Below are 15,665 nucleotides of genomic sequence, written 5' to 3'. Positions count from 1 at the left end.
ACCGTAACAAAGCCGAATGCAAACATGAAGACTAGCCAACAACAGCATAAAGCCAAAGCAAAAAGCAACAGGAGAAACAAGCACTTAGTGCCAGGAATGTTAAAAGCAGTAAAAGGTGTTACGATTGAAAGTCTTGGGGAAAGAGCAAAGCCGTCGCCTGGCACTGAAAAGGCGGCAATGCACGGGAAAGGTGCCCGCTCTACGCATCACCTGCCTCGCCTCATGTCACGGGGGCCCAGGGAAGGGCTTCGGGGAACGACTTCAAGGGCAAGGCAGCTGCACCTGGGCAGAGGCTCCTGCCAGCGGCTGGCATTCAGGCTCTGCCTCCTGGCAGGGAGCCCAGCCTCCCCCTCCCTCTCCCTCTCTCCCTCCCTGCCCAGGGCGCTGCTGGGGATCGCTCTGCCCAGAAAGCTTTAGGGCTTTAAAGGTTAAAACAAGCCCTTTGAACTGGGCCCAGAACCACACTGGAGGCCAGTGCAGATGGCATAGCGAGATCAGATCGCTCAGTCCCAGTTTGGAACAAGGGAAGTTTCTGGACTGTTTTCAGTGCACTGCAGTAGTCCAACCAGGAGGTGAGCAGGGCAATGCAGGACAGCAGCCAGGCCTTCTCCATGGCCAGAGGGTGCCACAGCTGGCACGTGAGCCTGAGCTGATAAAAGTTACTCCAAGCCACCAAAGCCACTTCTACCGCCAGGCCTTTATTGTGCCATGGGGCTGATTCAGACCACCCACTACCTCACCTGATCTAATAAAATGGGCGGGTAGAGCCAGGTGCTATTCAGCAGCTCCAAATGACCTCTCCCAGAAGGTCAGGTAGATGTTCAACAGCACGGGGGTCAAAACAGAGACAAAACCACCAAGGGCAGAGCACACTTGAGCCACCTCTCATCAGCCATCCAGGTAGGAGCAGAACCACCGTAACTCCACCACCCAGACTGGTCAGCCTATCCAGAAGGATCTTATGGCTGGTGATAACAAAAGCCACTGAGACATCCAACGAGGATCTCAGGGTCGGACTCCCCATCATCCTGCTTTCAGCAGATAGGGCAATCAGTGCAGCTCCCATTGCAAACCCAGGTCTGAAGTCCAATTGAAACAGATCTAGAAAATCAGCTACATCCAAGAGTGACTGGAGTCGACTGGCAGCCATCCACTTGAATGCGTTGCCCAGTAACTAAAGGTTAGTCACCAGCCTACAGGTGTTTATGTTTTCCGGGTCCAGTCTTGGTTTTCATCAGCAGTGGTGTAATTATCACCTCTTTTACCCAGCCTCCCTGGACAGTCGCTTTTTATAAGCCAAGAAGGGCAAGAGCCAAGCTTACAGGTGGGCTGCCTGGAGTTGGCAAACCAACTTGTCCACATCTCCAGGCCTCAGCAACTGAAAATCACCCAATAACACTGGACCAGATGATGCTCTGGACACCTCCTCTAATGGAACTGCATTAACTGTAGAGTCTAACTTGTGACAGATGCGCACGACTTTATCTTCAAAGTACCTTGCAAACTTGTCACGGCATAGTACACAAATTGGAACTTATGAGCACAATTTCTCTCGCTATAGAATTTGGATTCCAAATGCATCCATCCTGCTTGCACGGCAGAGCTTGGAAGGACGCCGGACTGCCCATGGCCCAGCGGAAGGGTGTTCTGAAGGCAGCTCTGAACAGTATGTTTTCAGGCACAGCGCTTACGCCTCACGAAGCAGCCCTCGAGGTCTGCCCAGCACGGCCCACGGCCGTCGCAACGGCACCGCGGCTGAACGCAAGCCGTCACCTTGTTCTCGTCACACTTGGTGCCATCGACAGCTGCATCCAGCTTGGAGTGACACGTGTTCCCCACGGAGCACCAGAGGGTGTTGCAGACGCTCTGTAGGGGAGAAGGAAAGAGGCGCGCTTGCAGAGGACGGGCTTAAACCCGGTGGGAGCGATGTCTTTGTCTGCTGCTCTTGGCGATAGTAGTCTCCTGCTGCTTTGCAACTGTAAATTTTATTTAGTGGTTTTAACTGTGTTGTTTTATTACATGGATGTTTTCAATTATTTTTCTTGTAACCTGCTACAAGAGCGTTATTGGCAAAGGAGCAAAATATAAATTCTGGAAACGAATGAATGTCAGCGAACACAATCACAGCTTGGGGGCTGCGTAAGTAACCCCATGATTGGGTGGATCAGGGCCAAACTAAATGCAGCGTACTTCAAAAATAAAGTGGGGGGAGGTTGACTGTTAAAACCCTTCCCCCTCCCGTGGTCCTGATTAAAATTGCTTTCTCATGGTTGCACCCACCCACTATCCCGTGCCAATGGCAACTTTCCTCCCAGGAGAACTAGCAGCTTCAAGGGGACGCAATTTTCACCAGGACTGGGAACGGGAAGAAAAGAATTCATCCCTCAACTCCCACAGCTCTAATTGTAAAAGAAAAGACGCATTAAATGAACCTGCGCTGCGCCCCTCCCCTAGAGCCTTGGCACTGGCTCCCAGCCCAGCCCTCTCCCCCCACTTGCCCGTTGCTGGCCTGAGCTGGCCTCTTCCCCCCCACCCCACCCCCGCTGCCCATCTAGGGCATGATTCTGCGCTGCTCCTGCCCGGAACCAGACAGGCCGCCCGTCCTTACGTCCATATCCTCACAGTAGGTGGAGTAGGCGCCATACTGGAGCCGGCACTGGTGGCTGACGTCGTAGAGGACTCCTGGTGGCACGGACGGGAAGTCGATCACACCTTTGGCTGGCGGGTCGTCCAGGCAAAGCCCCCAGCCTCGGCTGCAAAGAGAAAAGCGCCCAGTGCGAGATGGAGCCAGCCGTGCGGGCAAGGGGCCATGCCGGGCACAGCACCCTCACGCAACAAGCGGGGTTGGCTTCTCCGGGATGCCGGGAGGCATCTGGGCCATCTGCAGTGGCCCCAAGAGAGCTTCGGGGCGGAGGGAAGAGCAGCGGGTTCTTTCTCTGCTGAGGGCCCAAGGCGGGGGGAGGGGGAGAAGCCTGAGCACTCAGGAAACCCCCCTCCCCCTCCCCTGAAGGCCAACGGAGGACGTTGCAAGCCTTTCCTGCGCGCCATCTGGCTCATTCAACTGGTGTGTGAAAATGTGACTAAGACAGGAGCCGAGTGTGCTTATTCCGGGAGCTTATCATCAAAACATTTGCAGCCGCCCTGACCAAAGACCAGCTGCTGAGTGGAAGAGGAAACGCACCGCAGCCACAGCAGCGGCCCCCAAGAGCCAGATGGTCAGGCGCACGGAGGCAGATGCCGGACGTTAAGGCAGGCCGCTGACCGGCCGGCCCAGCCCTGCCTGCTCTGCCGCGGGAGCAGCTCTTCCGCCCTGACGCCGCTCGGTCATGCCGGGGATCCCGCCCGGGACCTCCTGCAGGCAATGCAGCTGCTGAGCTGCAGCCCCCCTCCCGCCCCCGCCCCCGCCTTTGAAAGCAGCCAGGAGAAGTGGAAGTCAAAGACTTCCAGCAGCCAGCAGGGAGCTGGAAAGGAACAATGGTGAATCGCCTGTTTACAAACCCTGAAAAAACCTGGGAACTTTAAACACTGCAAAGGAGACAGAAGCCAAGCCCAAAGAGGAGATCCCAGTGACTCGGCTGTTGTTTAAAAGAAATAAACAAACAGTGAATCCCATCGTTTAACTCTGCACTGTGTCAAGAAGTGCTCAAGGGGTTCCTTGCTGCTGATTTGTCTTCCGCAGTCAGCACAGCTGGGCCACGCCCCCTTCCCGCCTCCTGCCTTCTTTACACAGACTTTAATTTGGCAAAATGAATAGGGGCGTTTGCACAAAGACACTTGCAGCAATGAGAAAGAGCAGGGAAGTGCCTCTGGGCATGCGTAGAGTGTCCTTTCCTCATCAGTGAAAAGCCAGGTTCCAGGTTCAAGGGCACGGCTTCCAGACTGGCTTAAGCCCCAGCAGCTCTTCGCCTCTGCAACCAGCCCCTGAAGCTTAGATAGAGCTGCAACTCATTTTCTTGGCAGATCCCCAGGTGGGCTCCCTAGAGAAGTGGAGGTGGAAGGCTTCTCCCTCTTCCCCATGGCGGAGGGGAGCGTGCAGACGGCACCTGCAGCACCGATCCTGCATGTAATGCAAGGACAGAATGCGATGGAGTGGAGCAGCTGACCCAGAATGTTTGAATCACAGGCCTGAGATGGGTGCTAAGGTGCCAGTCCCTTGCTCCGCTGCAAACTCCACTGGCAGCCCTTGGAACTGTTCTTTCAGTTCTTTCCTCACCTCTCTGGAAGAGCCAAAGGGAAAGGGGCACAGGCAAGCAGAGCGGAGAGAAGAGACCCTGAAGTGCCAAAGTGGGAGGCAGCGGAGTTGGCAGTGAGATGGGGCTAAAAATAAACAGATGCCAGAAAGAAGGTGGCTCAGTTTTTCCAAGCTGGGCCATCGCTATTGTCCTGGCAAGGCCCCCACTGGGACTGGGCTGGGGGCGGGAAGGCGCCTGGCAGCAATGAGCCAACTCCTCCAGTCCCAATGGCCCGTGCAGAGCAAAGCTGCATGTTTACCAAGGCTTAACCCTTTCCCTCTCAGTCATGGGGAAAGCCTCACCTCTCAGCCCAGCCCTTCCTCCCGACTAGTTTGTGAGGCTGCGTAACCCTTCACCACCCCCACAGCTCCTCCTGAGCAGGGAGAGACGGCCACGATCCCTGCTGGCCGACTGCAGGCAAAGAGGTGCAACCCGTTGCAAATAGGTCGTGTGCTGCTTTGCTTCTCTTTCTTTTTTACTTGCAAGGAAATGCACCGGGGGGGGGGGCATTCAGGCTGGGACCACCAAGAGCAGGTAGGGGAGGTTTAAACCTTCCGCACCCATAAACAAATTAAAAAGGAGAAATTTGTTTGTTAACAAATTAACAAAAGCTTTGTAGCTGTCTGAGTGCATCCAGAGCGGAATTCATGAAAAACAGTAAGATAGCTGGATAATACCCAGTTAAGTTGCAATGGTCGCATCCTGACCACCCAAACTTCTCTTCTCAGCTCCTATTGGTCAGCAGAGAAGAACTCATCCCCTTATTTCTCCAGAGCCTTATACACTGGATAAACATTAAATACAGTTATTTTATTTGTAACTCTTGCTTTTTCTAATGTTCTGCGTTGTTGTTTTTTTGATGTTGGTGTATTTCTAATTATTATAAACTGCCTAAAATCAATTCTGTTGATATCTAAATAAAGTTAAATGGAAAATATCTAAATAAAGTTAAATGGAAAATATTTATTTGAAAACGTTCCCCAGCTTTTCTTCAGTCGTCCAAAATGAGTAATAATTCAAAAATAAACAACATCCACTGATAGAGAGTTAAAACCCTAGAAGTGGGGGAAATAAAACGTAAACAGCAACAGAGCGTAGCTCTAGCTGGACAGAGGCAGCGTCAGAATCCATCCGGGAAGCTGCAAAGAGCTCTCGGGCCGCAACACGCACTTCCCGCCCCCACTCCCCACAGAGCGAGCGAGCGAGCGAGGGAGGGAGGGAGGGAGGGAGGGGCCCGGCTGCGGCCACAGCGGCTCAGAGAAGCCCCGGGGACTTACTCGAGGAAGCGGGTGATGTACTCCCGGCTGCAGTGGGACCAGGTGAGTGGCGACGTGTCGTACAGGAGCTGTGGAGACATGATGAAAGGTCTTTTCCCAACTGGCTCACAGTCATTGCCGCTTCCGTCATGCTGAATCCCAAAACTGCAAGAGCACAGCCCCCCGAAAGGGGAGGTGAGTCGCACACCTGGACACAGCTGCCGCAGAGCTTCAAACAAGCACGCCATGCGCCTGGGCAGAAGCCCCATTCACACACCCTCCCCAAGCCCTTGAGACAGGGGGGCGGAGGGTTGGGCCTCAGGGCCAAGTCCAGCCCCCCACCTTCCCTCCACAGCTGACCATTGTGCAGCTTTCTCCCATTCTGAATGGTTGAAATGTAGCTCCTAAGGCTTAGCTGCCAGCAGGAAGAGCCTGGGGATGGAACGGGCCGGGATTCTGGGTGTCTGAGGCCCCGCCCCTTTGCCTTGGCCCCGCCCACCACCGCAATGTCCCCCAGAGAGCTCCTCTGAAATTGAATGTGCCCTGCAGGCGGAAGGAGGTTTGACACTGAGGCTGAGTTCGGGCGCACGCTAATCAATGGTTGTTTCCCATTTTGCGCCTATTAAATTGCCCCCCCCCCCCCCCCCCGGTTGACTAGCGTGTCGTCCGAACTCAGCCACTGTTGTGCCTTTGTTTGGGACAGAGGAGGAAAGTGGAACAGCTGAGCCTGGGAGTGTTTGGGGAGCAGCCCTTCACGGAAGCAGGCAGACGCCAGCTGCAGCCCCACTGAGTCCTCAAACTGAAAGCCCTCCGCCGGGCCTGTATCTTTCTGAGGCTAAGGCCAAGAGAGAGGTGTCCATTCCTACCGTACCTGTGTCCAAGTTCGTGGGCCACAGTGAAAGCCAGGGGTAGCCCGGTGTCCTCGTTGATGTTACAGCTCCTGTGCGGCTGGCACATGCCCGAGACATGAGACAGGCCCAGCGTCTCACACGGACGGTTCATGGCAGTGCAGAGGTCCTTCCTTTCCCGGGCGGAGGAAAACACACACATAACAAACGAAGAAGTGGTTACCGGGCCTGGCGGGCTGCAGGCGGGGGCTTAAAGCAACACAAGAGGGCAGCTGAGGAGCCCTGGGAAAGGGCGAGGACACAGCTGCAAAGGGGAACCAGCCCAGGACTTCTCCCTGGAGCCCGAGAGAAGGCCAGAGCGCTCCAGCCAAGTCACCCCAGGGGGCCCCCGAAGGCAGTCAGGGCAGCTGAACCCCTGCCAAATCTGGTGCATGGGCACAACCGCCACTCCCAGATGGAGTCTGAGGAGCTTCTCACTTCCAGGGAGGCTTTAGTTGCCGGCACAAACGCCAAGGCTGAGCAGAGATACCTTGTGAGCAGGATTGCAACATCGTGGTGCAGCGGGTGAGCGTCCCCCTTGACGTTGATGGCTTTCTGCCACTTGCAGAAACTTCTCAAGGTGTTGTCTGCATGGTGGGTAATTTTCAGATCTTCCTACAGGAATGGAGGTCAGGATCCACTCAGTTACCAGACATGTATTTCTGCTTAGCACTCTAGCAAGAGACCTTTTTGCATTCCCATTAAAGTAAGAGAGCCCTAGATCTGGAGCAGACCAAGAGTCCATCTAGTCCAGCATTCTGACCACACAGTGGCCGACCCAGCGGCCTGAGGAAAGCCTGCCAGTTGCTAGGGATCATGGGTGGAAGACGGGTTGCACTCCTGTCCTGCTTGTGCGTTCCTGATCAGCGGCTGGTTGGCCACCATGGGAACAGAATGCTGGACGAGAGGGACCCTTGGTCTGATTCAGATTTATCATGTTCTTAAAATTGCCAGATACTGGGCAGTTTTTTTAAACATTTGCTCAGATTCTGCAAGCAACCCTGCATCCTCTCCAAGGGTCATGGAGGTGTCTACTGTCAAGCCACATAACTTCTCGGGTTGCTTGTGCAGTTGGGGCAGCCCTGCAACTGAAGACCCCCCTCCGCAAGAACTCTATGCATCACATCAGCACCCGAGGCCTCCCCCAAGACACCCTTGTTGCCAGAGTTGCAGAGGAACTTGCTCACACATACACACAAATTAAAGTCTTTGTCATCATGATCGTCACCACCATCCATTCAAAAGATTCTCCATGATCCTTGCAGGTACCAGCACAGTGTGCAAGAGTATGATAAAATATATATATCATACAATATTCCATAAAGTCAGTATCACAATTTCAGTATAGGAAAAAAAAATGTATCAGCATGCAAAAGAGTCTTGTACAAGGAGAATAAACCCCCCACTGGGATGAGCTTTCCAGCATTGGTACTTGCTTTTGCAGACAGCCACTGTGTCAGTGGAGAAAACCTAACAAACCGGGGGAATTGCTACAAGGTGAACATACATGTGGAACACAGAAAAATCTGAATGCTTAGAACCAACGGAATGTACAGAGTGAGTTCTCCCCACAGAGATCATGGCACCTCTGTGTCCTGCACACTGCTGGCATGGACAGGAAGGGGCCTGGGAAACTTCTCTCGCTCGCTCGCTTTACCTCCTCATCTTCCAGAAAGATAAGACGCACAATAGAAACGTGGATAGGGTTCCCAATGCTGGCGTCATGGAATAAACCGGCCACCTGCATCATGGAATAAACAGAACCAGCAGAGGAATCACGCTAATGAGAAAGGGACCCCCCTCTCCCCTGGTCCTGCAAGTAAACCCCACAGCACACACTTCACAGGACCAAGGCCATCCAACGTTTCTTGCTGTTGGCTCCTCAACACCAGATAACGGATCCTCAGCAGTTCTGGAAAATCCAGCCTGTCCTTTGGCGCTTCATGTCGGAAGGAGCCTTCGCCAGCCCTGACAAGCACAGCAGCACCCACCTCCGCCCCCCACCCACCCCCAACCGGCACTCACCATGTTCATGACAGTCAGGACGTATTTCTCCACGTGAGCGCTGCCATGGTACGCCACCATCTTGGTGTCAGCCACCACCAGAGTCTCCACCCATTTCTCCTTGCTGACGGAGCGCTGCTTGATCCGCCGCCGCCGCCGCCGCTTCTCCTCCCACTTTTCTCTGCGCTTCTCAGAGTCCTCAAGGCTCTCTTGGCATTTGAGAGGAGGCAGGAGGAGGAGAAAGGCCGTACGATGTCAGGAGCCACGCGGCAGTGCTGGGCAGCCAGGGGCAGCCCTCAAGCATGCATGTGCCTTAGGCAGGGACCTGGGACGCCCTCTTCCCCCGCTACTGCAGGACCAGGGGCCCTCCTCTCTCCCCCTGACCTCGGCATCCAAGGACCAGGCCACCCCCACCCCACCCCTCCTGGCAGGTGGTGGTGAGCGTCCCTTGCAGGGCTGGAATTTGGAAGCTGCTCCCCTTTGGTCCAGGGGGAGAGACGCTACCTACACCTTGCATGGACTCGCGTGTATGGAAACAGACTACAGGAGGGGAATCCCACCCGGAAACACCTCACCACTGCCACTACCGCTGCCGCCACCACTGGATCTGTGAGAGCCCAGCGTGCAGATAAAAAGCTGCCCAAACCTCGTTTTACAAGGGGCCACTTTTCTCCCAAAAGCTACGCTGGCTTTGAGAGGAAGTAGATTTCAATGAGGGAACAGCAACCATTTCGAGTTAGCGTCATGACCGGAAGTCATTTCTATGCTTCAAACACTGCCTGGCGGGGTGAGAGGCTCACATTCAATCAAAATCCACCTGAGGCATCACCCAGTTCGCTCCAGACAACATAGACGAAGATGACTGGGACCCGGAGGGCGTGAAGAAGCAATTGCCCTACGGGTGGGTGGGTGGGGAATGCCATGGCTGTGACCATTTTGTACACAGGCTCCTCTCTCTTACAGCCTTTGAACCACAGCCACAGTCAATTATAAGCTGAAAAAAGAACTTTAGAAGAAACAACGCCCCTTCAAAAATTCAGAAAATGCTGCTCTGATTTGGGTCCAAATGTTCAGGCGTTCATCACAAGCAACGGAGGCGTTGCAATTTTTCCTTCCACTCCAGAAGAGAAGACCTTTACCCTCTGGTCCCAAAGTATACGGCCTAAAAACTAGTTCTATTTCTACCTACCCTTTCCATTAAAAAATGCTTGAAGCGGCTTACAAAACAAAAGAATAATACAAAACAATATTTTACAACAGCAATAAAATAATAAAACAGCAGACGTACAAATTCAAATAAAATACAAGAAGGGTACAAATTTAGCAGATTTTAAGAAATAGCAAGTCAAGAGATCAAATGCCTGTCAGAACCAGAAAGCTTTTCCACTGCACCAGGAGGATAACAAAGAGGGAGGTGGAGTTGCACTATATGTTAAAAATACCTATCCCTGCACAGAAAGACAGGAAGATCAGACTGGGAGCCCCATCGAGAGCATCTGGATTAAAATAAATGGGGCAAGGACATGATAATCAGAGTCTACTACCGACCACCCAATCAAGGAGAAGACAAGGACGAAACTTTTGAGAAACAAATTGCCAGTGTTTCAAGGAAGTGTGATGTAGTAGTGATGGGGGACTTCTATTACCCTGATATCTGTTGGGAGACCAATACTGCCAAAAGCAGCCCTTCCAAGAAATTCCTGTCATGCGTGGGTGATAGCTTTCTCCTACAGAAAGTGGAGGAAGGAACTAGAGGATCGGCAATCCTTGACTTGATATTGACCAATAGGGATGACTTAGTGGATAAAGTGACAGTTACGGGAACTCTGGGGGAAAGTGACCACGTCATACTTGAATTCTTGATTATGAAGGAGACAAAAGTTGAGTGTAGGCATACACGTACTCTAGATTTTAGGAAAGCTGATTTTAATAAACTCAGAACTATGATAAATAAGGTCCCGTGGCAAGTGAGCCTAATGAGAAAAGGAGTGCAGGATGGGTGGGAGTATTTAAAAAAGGAAATTTTAAAGGCACAGTTACAAACAATTCCAACAAGGAGAAAAGATAGAAGACAACAGAGGAAACCAATGTGGCTCCACAAAAAGCTTAGAGATGACCTGAAAACAAAAAGGGATACATATAGGAAGTGGAAGGAAGGCCAGGCTACAAAAGAAGAGTACAGACAAGTGGCGCAGAAGTGCCGAAATGGCGTCAGGAAGGCTAAAGCTCAGAATGAGCTGAGATTAGCGAGGGATGCTAAAAGCAATAAAAAGGCTTTCTTCAGATATGTGAGTAGTAAAAGACAGAGGAAAGAAATGGTGGTTCAACTGCTTAATGAGGATGGCAAATTGATAACAGATGACAAAGCAAAGGCTGAAGTGCTCAATTCCTACTTTGCCTCAGTCTTCTCCCAAAAGCGGGTCTATGACCCCCCTGGAAAAAGTGAAGCAGAAGTTGAGGGGGCAGGATTACAGTTTGAGATTGATAAACAAATGGTCAAAGAACACCTAATTTCCTTGAATGAGTTCAAATCTCCAGGGCCCGATGAACTGCATCCTAGAGTAATAAAGGAGCTAGCGGAAGAACTCTCAGAACCTTTGTCTATTATCTTTGCAAAATCATGGAAGATGGGTGAGGTGCTGGACGACTGGAGGAGGGCTAACGTTGTCCCTATCTTCAAAAAGGGCAAAAAGGAGGAACCTGGGAACTACAGACCAGTCAGTCTGACATCCATCCCTGGGAAAATTTTAGAGCATATTATAAAGAAGTCAGTCTGTAAACACCTTGAAATCAATGCGGTGATCACTAGAAGCCAACATGGATTTGTCAAGAACAAGTCCTGTCAGACAAATTTGATCTCATTTTTTGATAAGGTAACCTCCCTTGTGGACCGTGGGAATGCTGTGGATGTCATATATCTTGACTTCAGCAAAGCTTTTGACAAATTACCACATGACATTCTGATCAACAAACTAGCTAAAAGTGGGCTAGATGGAACAACTATTAGGTGGATTCACAGTTGGCTACAGAATCGGACTCAAAGAGTACTTATCAATGGAACCTTCTCAAACTGGGGAGAGGCAACGAGTGGGGTACCGCAGGGCTCAGTCCTGGGCCCAGTGCTCTTCAACATTTTTATTAATGATTTGGACGAGGAGGTACAGGGAACACTTATTAAATTTGCAGATGACACAAAATTGGGTGGGATAGCTAACACCCTGGAAGACAGAAACAAACTTCAAAGTGATCTTGATAGGCTGGAGTGCTGGGCTGAAAACAACAGGATGAAATTTAATAGGGATAGATGCCAAGTTCTACATTTAGGAAATAGAAACCAAAGGCACAGTTACAAGATGGGGGATACTTGGCTCAGCAATACTACAAACGAGAAGGATCTTGGAATTGTTATAGATCGCAAGCTGAATGTGAGCCAACAGTGTGATATGGCTGCAAGAAAGGCCAATGCTATTTTGGGCTGCATTAATAGAAGTATAGCTTACAAATCACGTGAGGTCCTGGTTCCTCTCTATTCGGCCCTTCCTCCCTTTGGATTTTTCTACGACTGCAAACGGCCCCGATGCTCCCCCTATCTATGCCAGAGTGTGATCCTCCCTTCGCCCCACAGCCTCGACGCTCCCCCTACCCCAGCCGCTACTTGCATTTTAAAAACATGCACATTACTTCCTTCCGCTGAATGAACATCATGCCAGGTGGCTTACGAGGGGATACATGGGGGATACACTACTGGTGTCAAGAGTTCCTCACTCTGTGCGTTGAGGGCAGGGCAAGACGTGGTGGCTTTAAATCGCCGGGAGGCAAACGTAAGCTCATCAGTCACGAGGCTTTCCAGCATAACAGCTCATCAGCCTGCAAGTTATTTGAAAACTAGGGAAAAGTTACCTTGGACACCACACATCTTGCCAATGGCCACCTGTTTCCTGTCTTGCATTGTGCTCACTACTGAAATAAACTCTTCGGCCTCGTACTCTGGAACGTGGCGCCTGTAGACCCTGTGGGAGTGGGCTTTCTTCTCCCCGCCCAGGTTGCTTGGAGCCAGCGGCTCAATAAAGAAGTCTTCGTTGGCCAGCCGGAAGACCCCTTTCTGAGAGGGCAAAAAGCAATCAGCGAGATACATCAATCTGCACAGGTTAAGAGTTTGCAAAAATTGTAATACAATGATAGATTTCAAACAATTTGGTCCAAATCAGAAGACGTTAAAGAACAAAAAGACTGAAACACCCTGGCTAAGCTACATCCCTCATACAGAGCACAGAAGAATGGCCACCCCTTTATCTCATTCCAAACCAGTCTGGACAACTTTTTAAAAAGTAAACATTACTCCTGTGCCTGTAACAGCAGCCCCAAATGCAGAAATTTAGCAGGTGAAGTTTGCCCCACCAGCGCCAGGAGGAGATTTACTTTACTGAGTCAGGCTGCTGTAGAGATGTGAAGACCCGGAAAAAAACCCCGAAATTGAGAAAACCCCATTTTTCCCGTTTTTTTCTGAAGCCTCTTTTGGTTTTTTCCCAAAAATTTGAAAAAAAATTGAAGAAAAAACAGATAATGGGATGTTTTATTTTAGCATGATGAATACAATGTTTAAGGCAAGGTGTTCAGATATTTACTTCTCCAAATGATTTATAAAAACTGTACAGTATCAGATTATTACAATGTCTGTGCACCAAGGACAAGCAAGTCCTAGTTGCAAACTAAGACTACAACTCTCACATGCAAGAGAAAGATGCATTTCTGCCTCTAGGGGGCAGCACTGCCACTGAAGCAGAGACTGAAACTTAATACTGATAGCTATAGGTCAGAAAATTAGTCTGATTAAATTTCATGCATATTCATTGAATCTTGGTCCCCCCCCCCATTTTTCTCAGTTCTTTTTATGGGAATGGGGGCTTTATGTCTTGACACTGAAGAACTAGCGGAGACATAAATAATTTTCTTTGTTACTAATGTTGGTGGTTTCTTCAGTTGTTGTTTTTTAAAATTGTTTTTTGCCTGCTCCTCATAAACTGGCAGAACCAAAGAGGTTCCTTACAGTTCAGGTGTTCCTAACAGTTGAGGAGCTTGTAGCTCCATTTGTTACCAAAAAAAAGTAAAAAAAAGTAAATTCAATTTGTAATAATTGTTTGAATACACTACTTTTAATATACCAAATGTAATCATTTTATGCCAAACCAACTTGGACGTAATTACATTTTATGTTCCTAAAGTAACAAAGTGACTTTCAATCTGGAAAAAGTGCTAATATTGCATTATTTCAATTTTTCCGAAAATTTCCGTTTTTTCCCCAGAAAAACGGGGAAAAAACATTTTTTCCCATGGCTTCAAAATTTCCAGAAATTTTACATCTCTAACAAGAACAGAGTTGTTAAAAAGTTGGCAACCACATGGAACTCTGGTCCCCCTCCACCCCACTGCCCACCCTGTAGTACTCAGACTGGGGACTGAAAAATCTGCTGAACCAGCAAACTGGGTTTGGATCCACACCCTGCTGTGCAGGCAGGATTTTTTCCTCCACAATCTGCACTTCCACAAGTCTGTTGACTCTCATTGATCTCAGCCGACTATAAGAAATCTCTTCTGATCAGACCTGAGCGGCCCCCTGGTTCTTTTCCTCCCTCAGGAAATAAGCAGGGTGAGAGCACAATGCGTACTCCAGCATCTCTGGTAATGGATTCACATGTGTGTGTGTTTCATATTAAATCCTCTGCAAAAATTCCAGGGCAGTATATTCTTGTTTATTTTTTAAGCACAATCTCTAAAAACGAAACATGTGTTTATTAAAAATTAAGCCTGAAAAGTACAAGAGACATATAATTACAGAATCACCACTGCACCAGATGTTGAGCAAAAACATAACAGTGGAGGAATGTTGAGTGAAGGCCAGTCAATGGCACTTGACCGTGACCCTGGGGAAGGTTCCAGGTCTGCAATGGATGAAGGCCAGGGACCATGCTTGCCTCCAAGCCAGAGACAGCGGAACCACAGACACTTACCAGCCCATCACATGTGCTAAGAGCAGCCAATCCACTTTCTTGCTCCTGGTTCTGAACTGACCCAATCATGTGACATGAGTTCTGGCTGTAAGCCCGGATCTTGGCGTGAGCGAGGCCTCCTCCATAGCGCCTCTCGCTAACGAAACCAGGAGCCAGGAGGTGGCTGTTCAGGCTCAGGTTGAATCTCAGCTGCTGCCCTCTGTGGCGGAGACTGTAGAAAGCACGTGAGCGCTTCTGGGCGAAAAGGGCCCTTTTGGAGAGCAAACGGTGGGACAGGTTGTAGGAGAGGAAGGCGCCTCTCTCATCCACCTTGACTGGGTGAACAATGTCATAGCCAGGGTCTTGCATGGGAACCGATCCTGTGTCTACAGGAAAGAAGTTGAACGGATCAGACGCCGAGAGAAAGCGCCCGGCCCCTCCAGAGCCAGGAAGGGCCCTGGAAACGTGGCTGGTATTTTAAGATAAAAAGTGCCCAATTTGCTCCCGACTTCTCAAGGAGACAAATGCACAAACATCTCCAGGCCTAGAATCATAAATGTTATCTGGCGCACAGGGTGGGCAATTCAGGTGAAGACGGAAGACTGAGGTCAGGACAACATCCCTCCCTGTGCCCCCAAATCACCAAACATCTGGGACAGCTACTGGGCTCTGATCTTTTTATTTATTTTTATTTGAAGTATTTTTATGCCGCTCCTCAGCCGAAAAGTCTCCCAGAGTGGCTTATATATTCCCAATTAAAATAAGACAGTCTCTGCTCATAGGTTCACAACCCAAAAAGACATATCACACAAGGAAAAAGGAACGGGGTGGAGGAGGAAAATTAATTATTTCAGCTGGGCTGGTGGGTGTGGTCCTGCTCTCCCTCTCATTTTTTATTTTTTTTTTATTATTTATTTAAGGATTTTTATGCCGCCATTCAGCCAAAAAAGGCTCTCATGGCGGCTTACAAAAGTATTTCTTGACAGTCCCTGCCCACAGGCTTACAATCTAAAAGACATGACACAAAAGGAAAGGGGATTGGGAGGGAGGAGGAGGAGGGGGAAAAGGAAAGCAAACTCAGGCACTACAATCTTAGTTGGAAAGTTCAGCAGTTACAGGTGACAGCAGGAGAGAGGGGGCTCTCAGCTGGAGCTGGACCCAGGCACGGTGGAGAGGTGCCTGGCTGCTGCTTCCTCCCTCACTGGTGGCCTCTGCAGAGACAGTTGGTAGCAGGAGGGAGGGGGCTCTCAGCTGGAGCTGGACCCAGGCACGGTGGAGAGGTGCCTGGCTGCTGCTTCC

At 50.3% G+C, this 15,665-nt stretch overlaps 1 protein-coding gene across 1 annotated transcript in view; it reads right to left on the bottom strand.

Moving 5' to 3' along the window:
- ADAMTS7 (ADAM metallopeptidase with thrombospondin type 1 motif 7) overlaps positions 1-15,665 on the bottom strand; it is a 57,399-nt gene that overhangs the window by 39,504 nt on the left and 2,230 nt on the right. The window contains exons 2-10 of the mRNA XM_063142763.1: positions 14,388-14,752; positions 12,280-12,481; positions 8,401-8,588; positions 8,033-8,116; positions 6,866-6,990; positions 6,360-6,509; positions 5,510-5,653; positions 2,609-2,753; positions 1,774-1,866 (exon numbers count right to left, since the gene is read on the bottom strand). Coding sequence (XP_062998833.1) covers positions 1,774-1,866; positions 2,609-2,753; positions 5,510-5,653; positions 6,360-6,509; positions 6,866-6,990; positions 8,033-8,116; positions 8,401-8,588; positions 12,280-12,481; positions 14,388-14,752 — 1,496 coding nt within the window. The remainder of the gene's footprint in view (positions 1-1,773; positions 1,867-2,608; positions 2,754-5,509; positions 5,654-6,359; positions 6,510-6,865; positions 6,991-8,032; positions 8,117-8,400; positions 8,589-12,279; positions 12,482-14,387; positions 14,753-15,665) is intronic.

The sequence above is a fragment of the Elgaria multicarinata genome, chromosome 16, assembly GCF_023053635.1.
Source record: "Elgaria multicarinata webbii isolate HBS135686 ecotype San Diego chromosome 16, rElgMul1.1.pri, whole genome shotgun sequence".
Classification (NCBI taxonomy): Eukaryota; Metazoa; Chordata; class Lepidosauria; order Squamata; family Anguidae; genus Elgaria; species Elgaria multicarinata.
The sequence above is the reverse complement of the archived record's forward strand: the minus strand, read 5'-3'. Positions and strand labels throughout refer to the sequence as shown.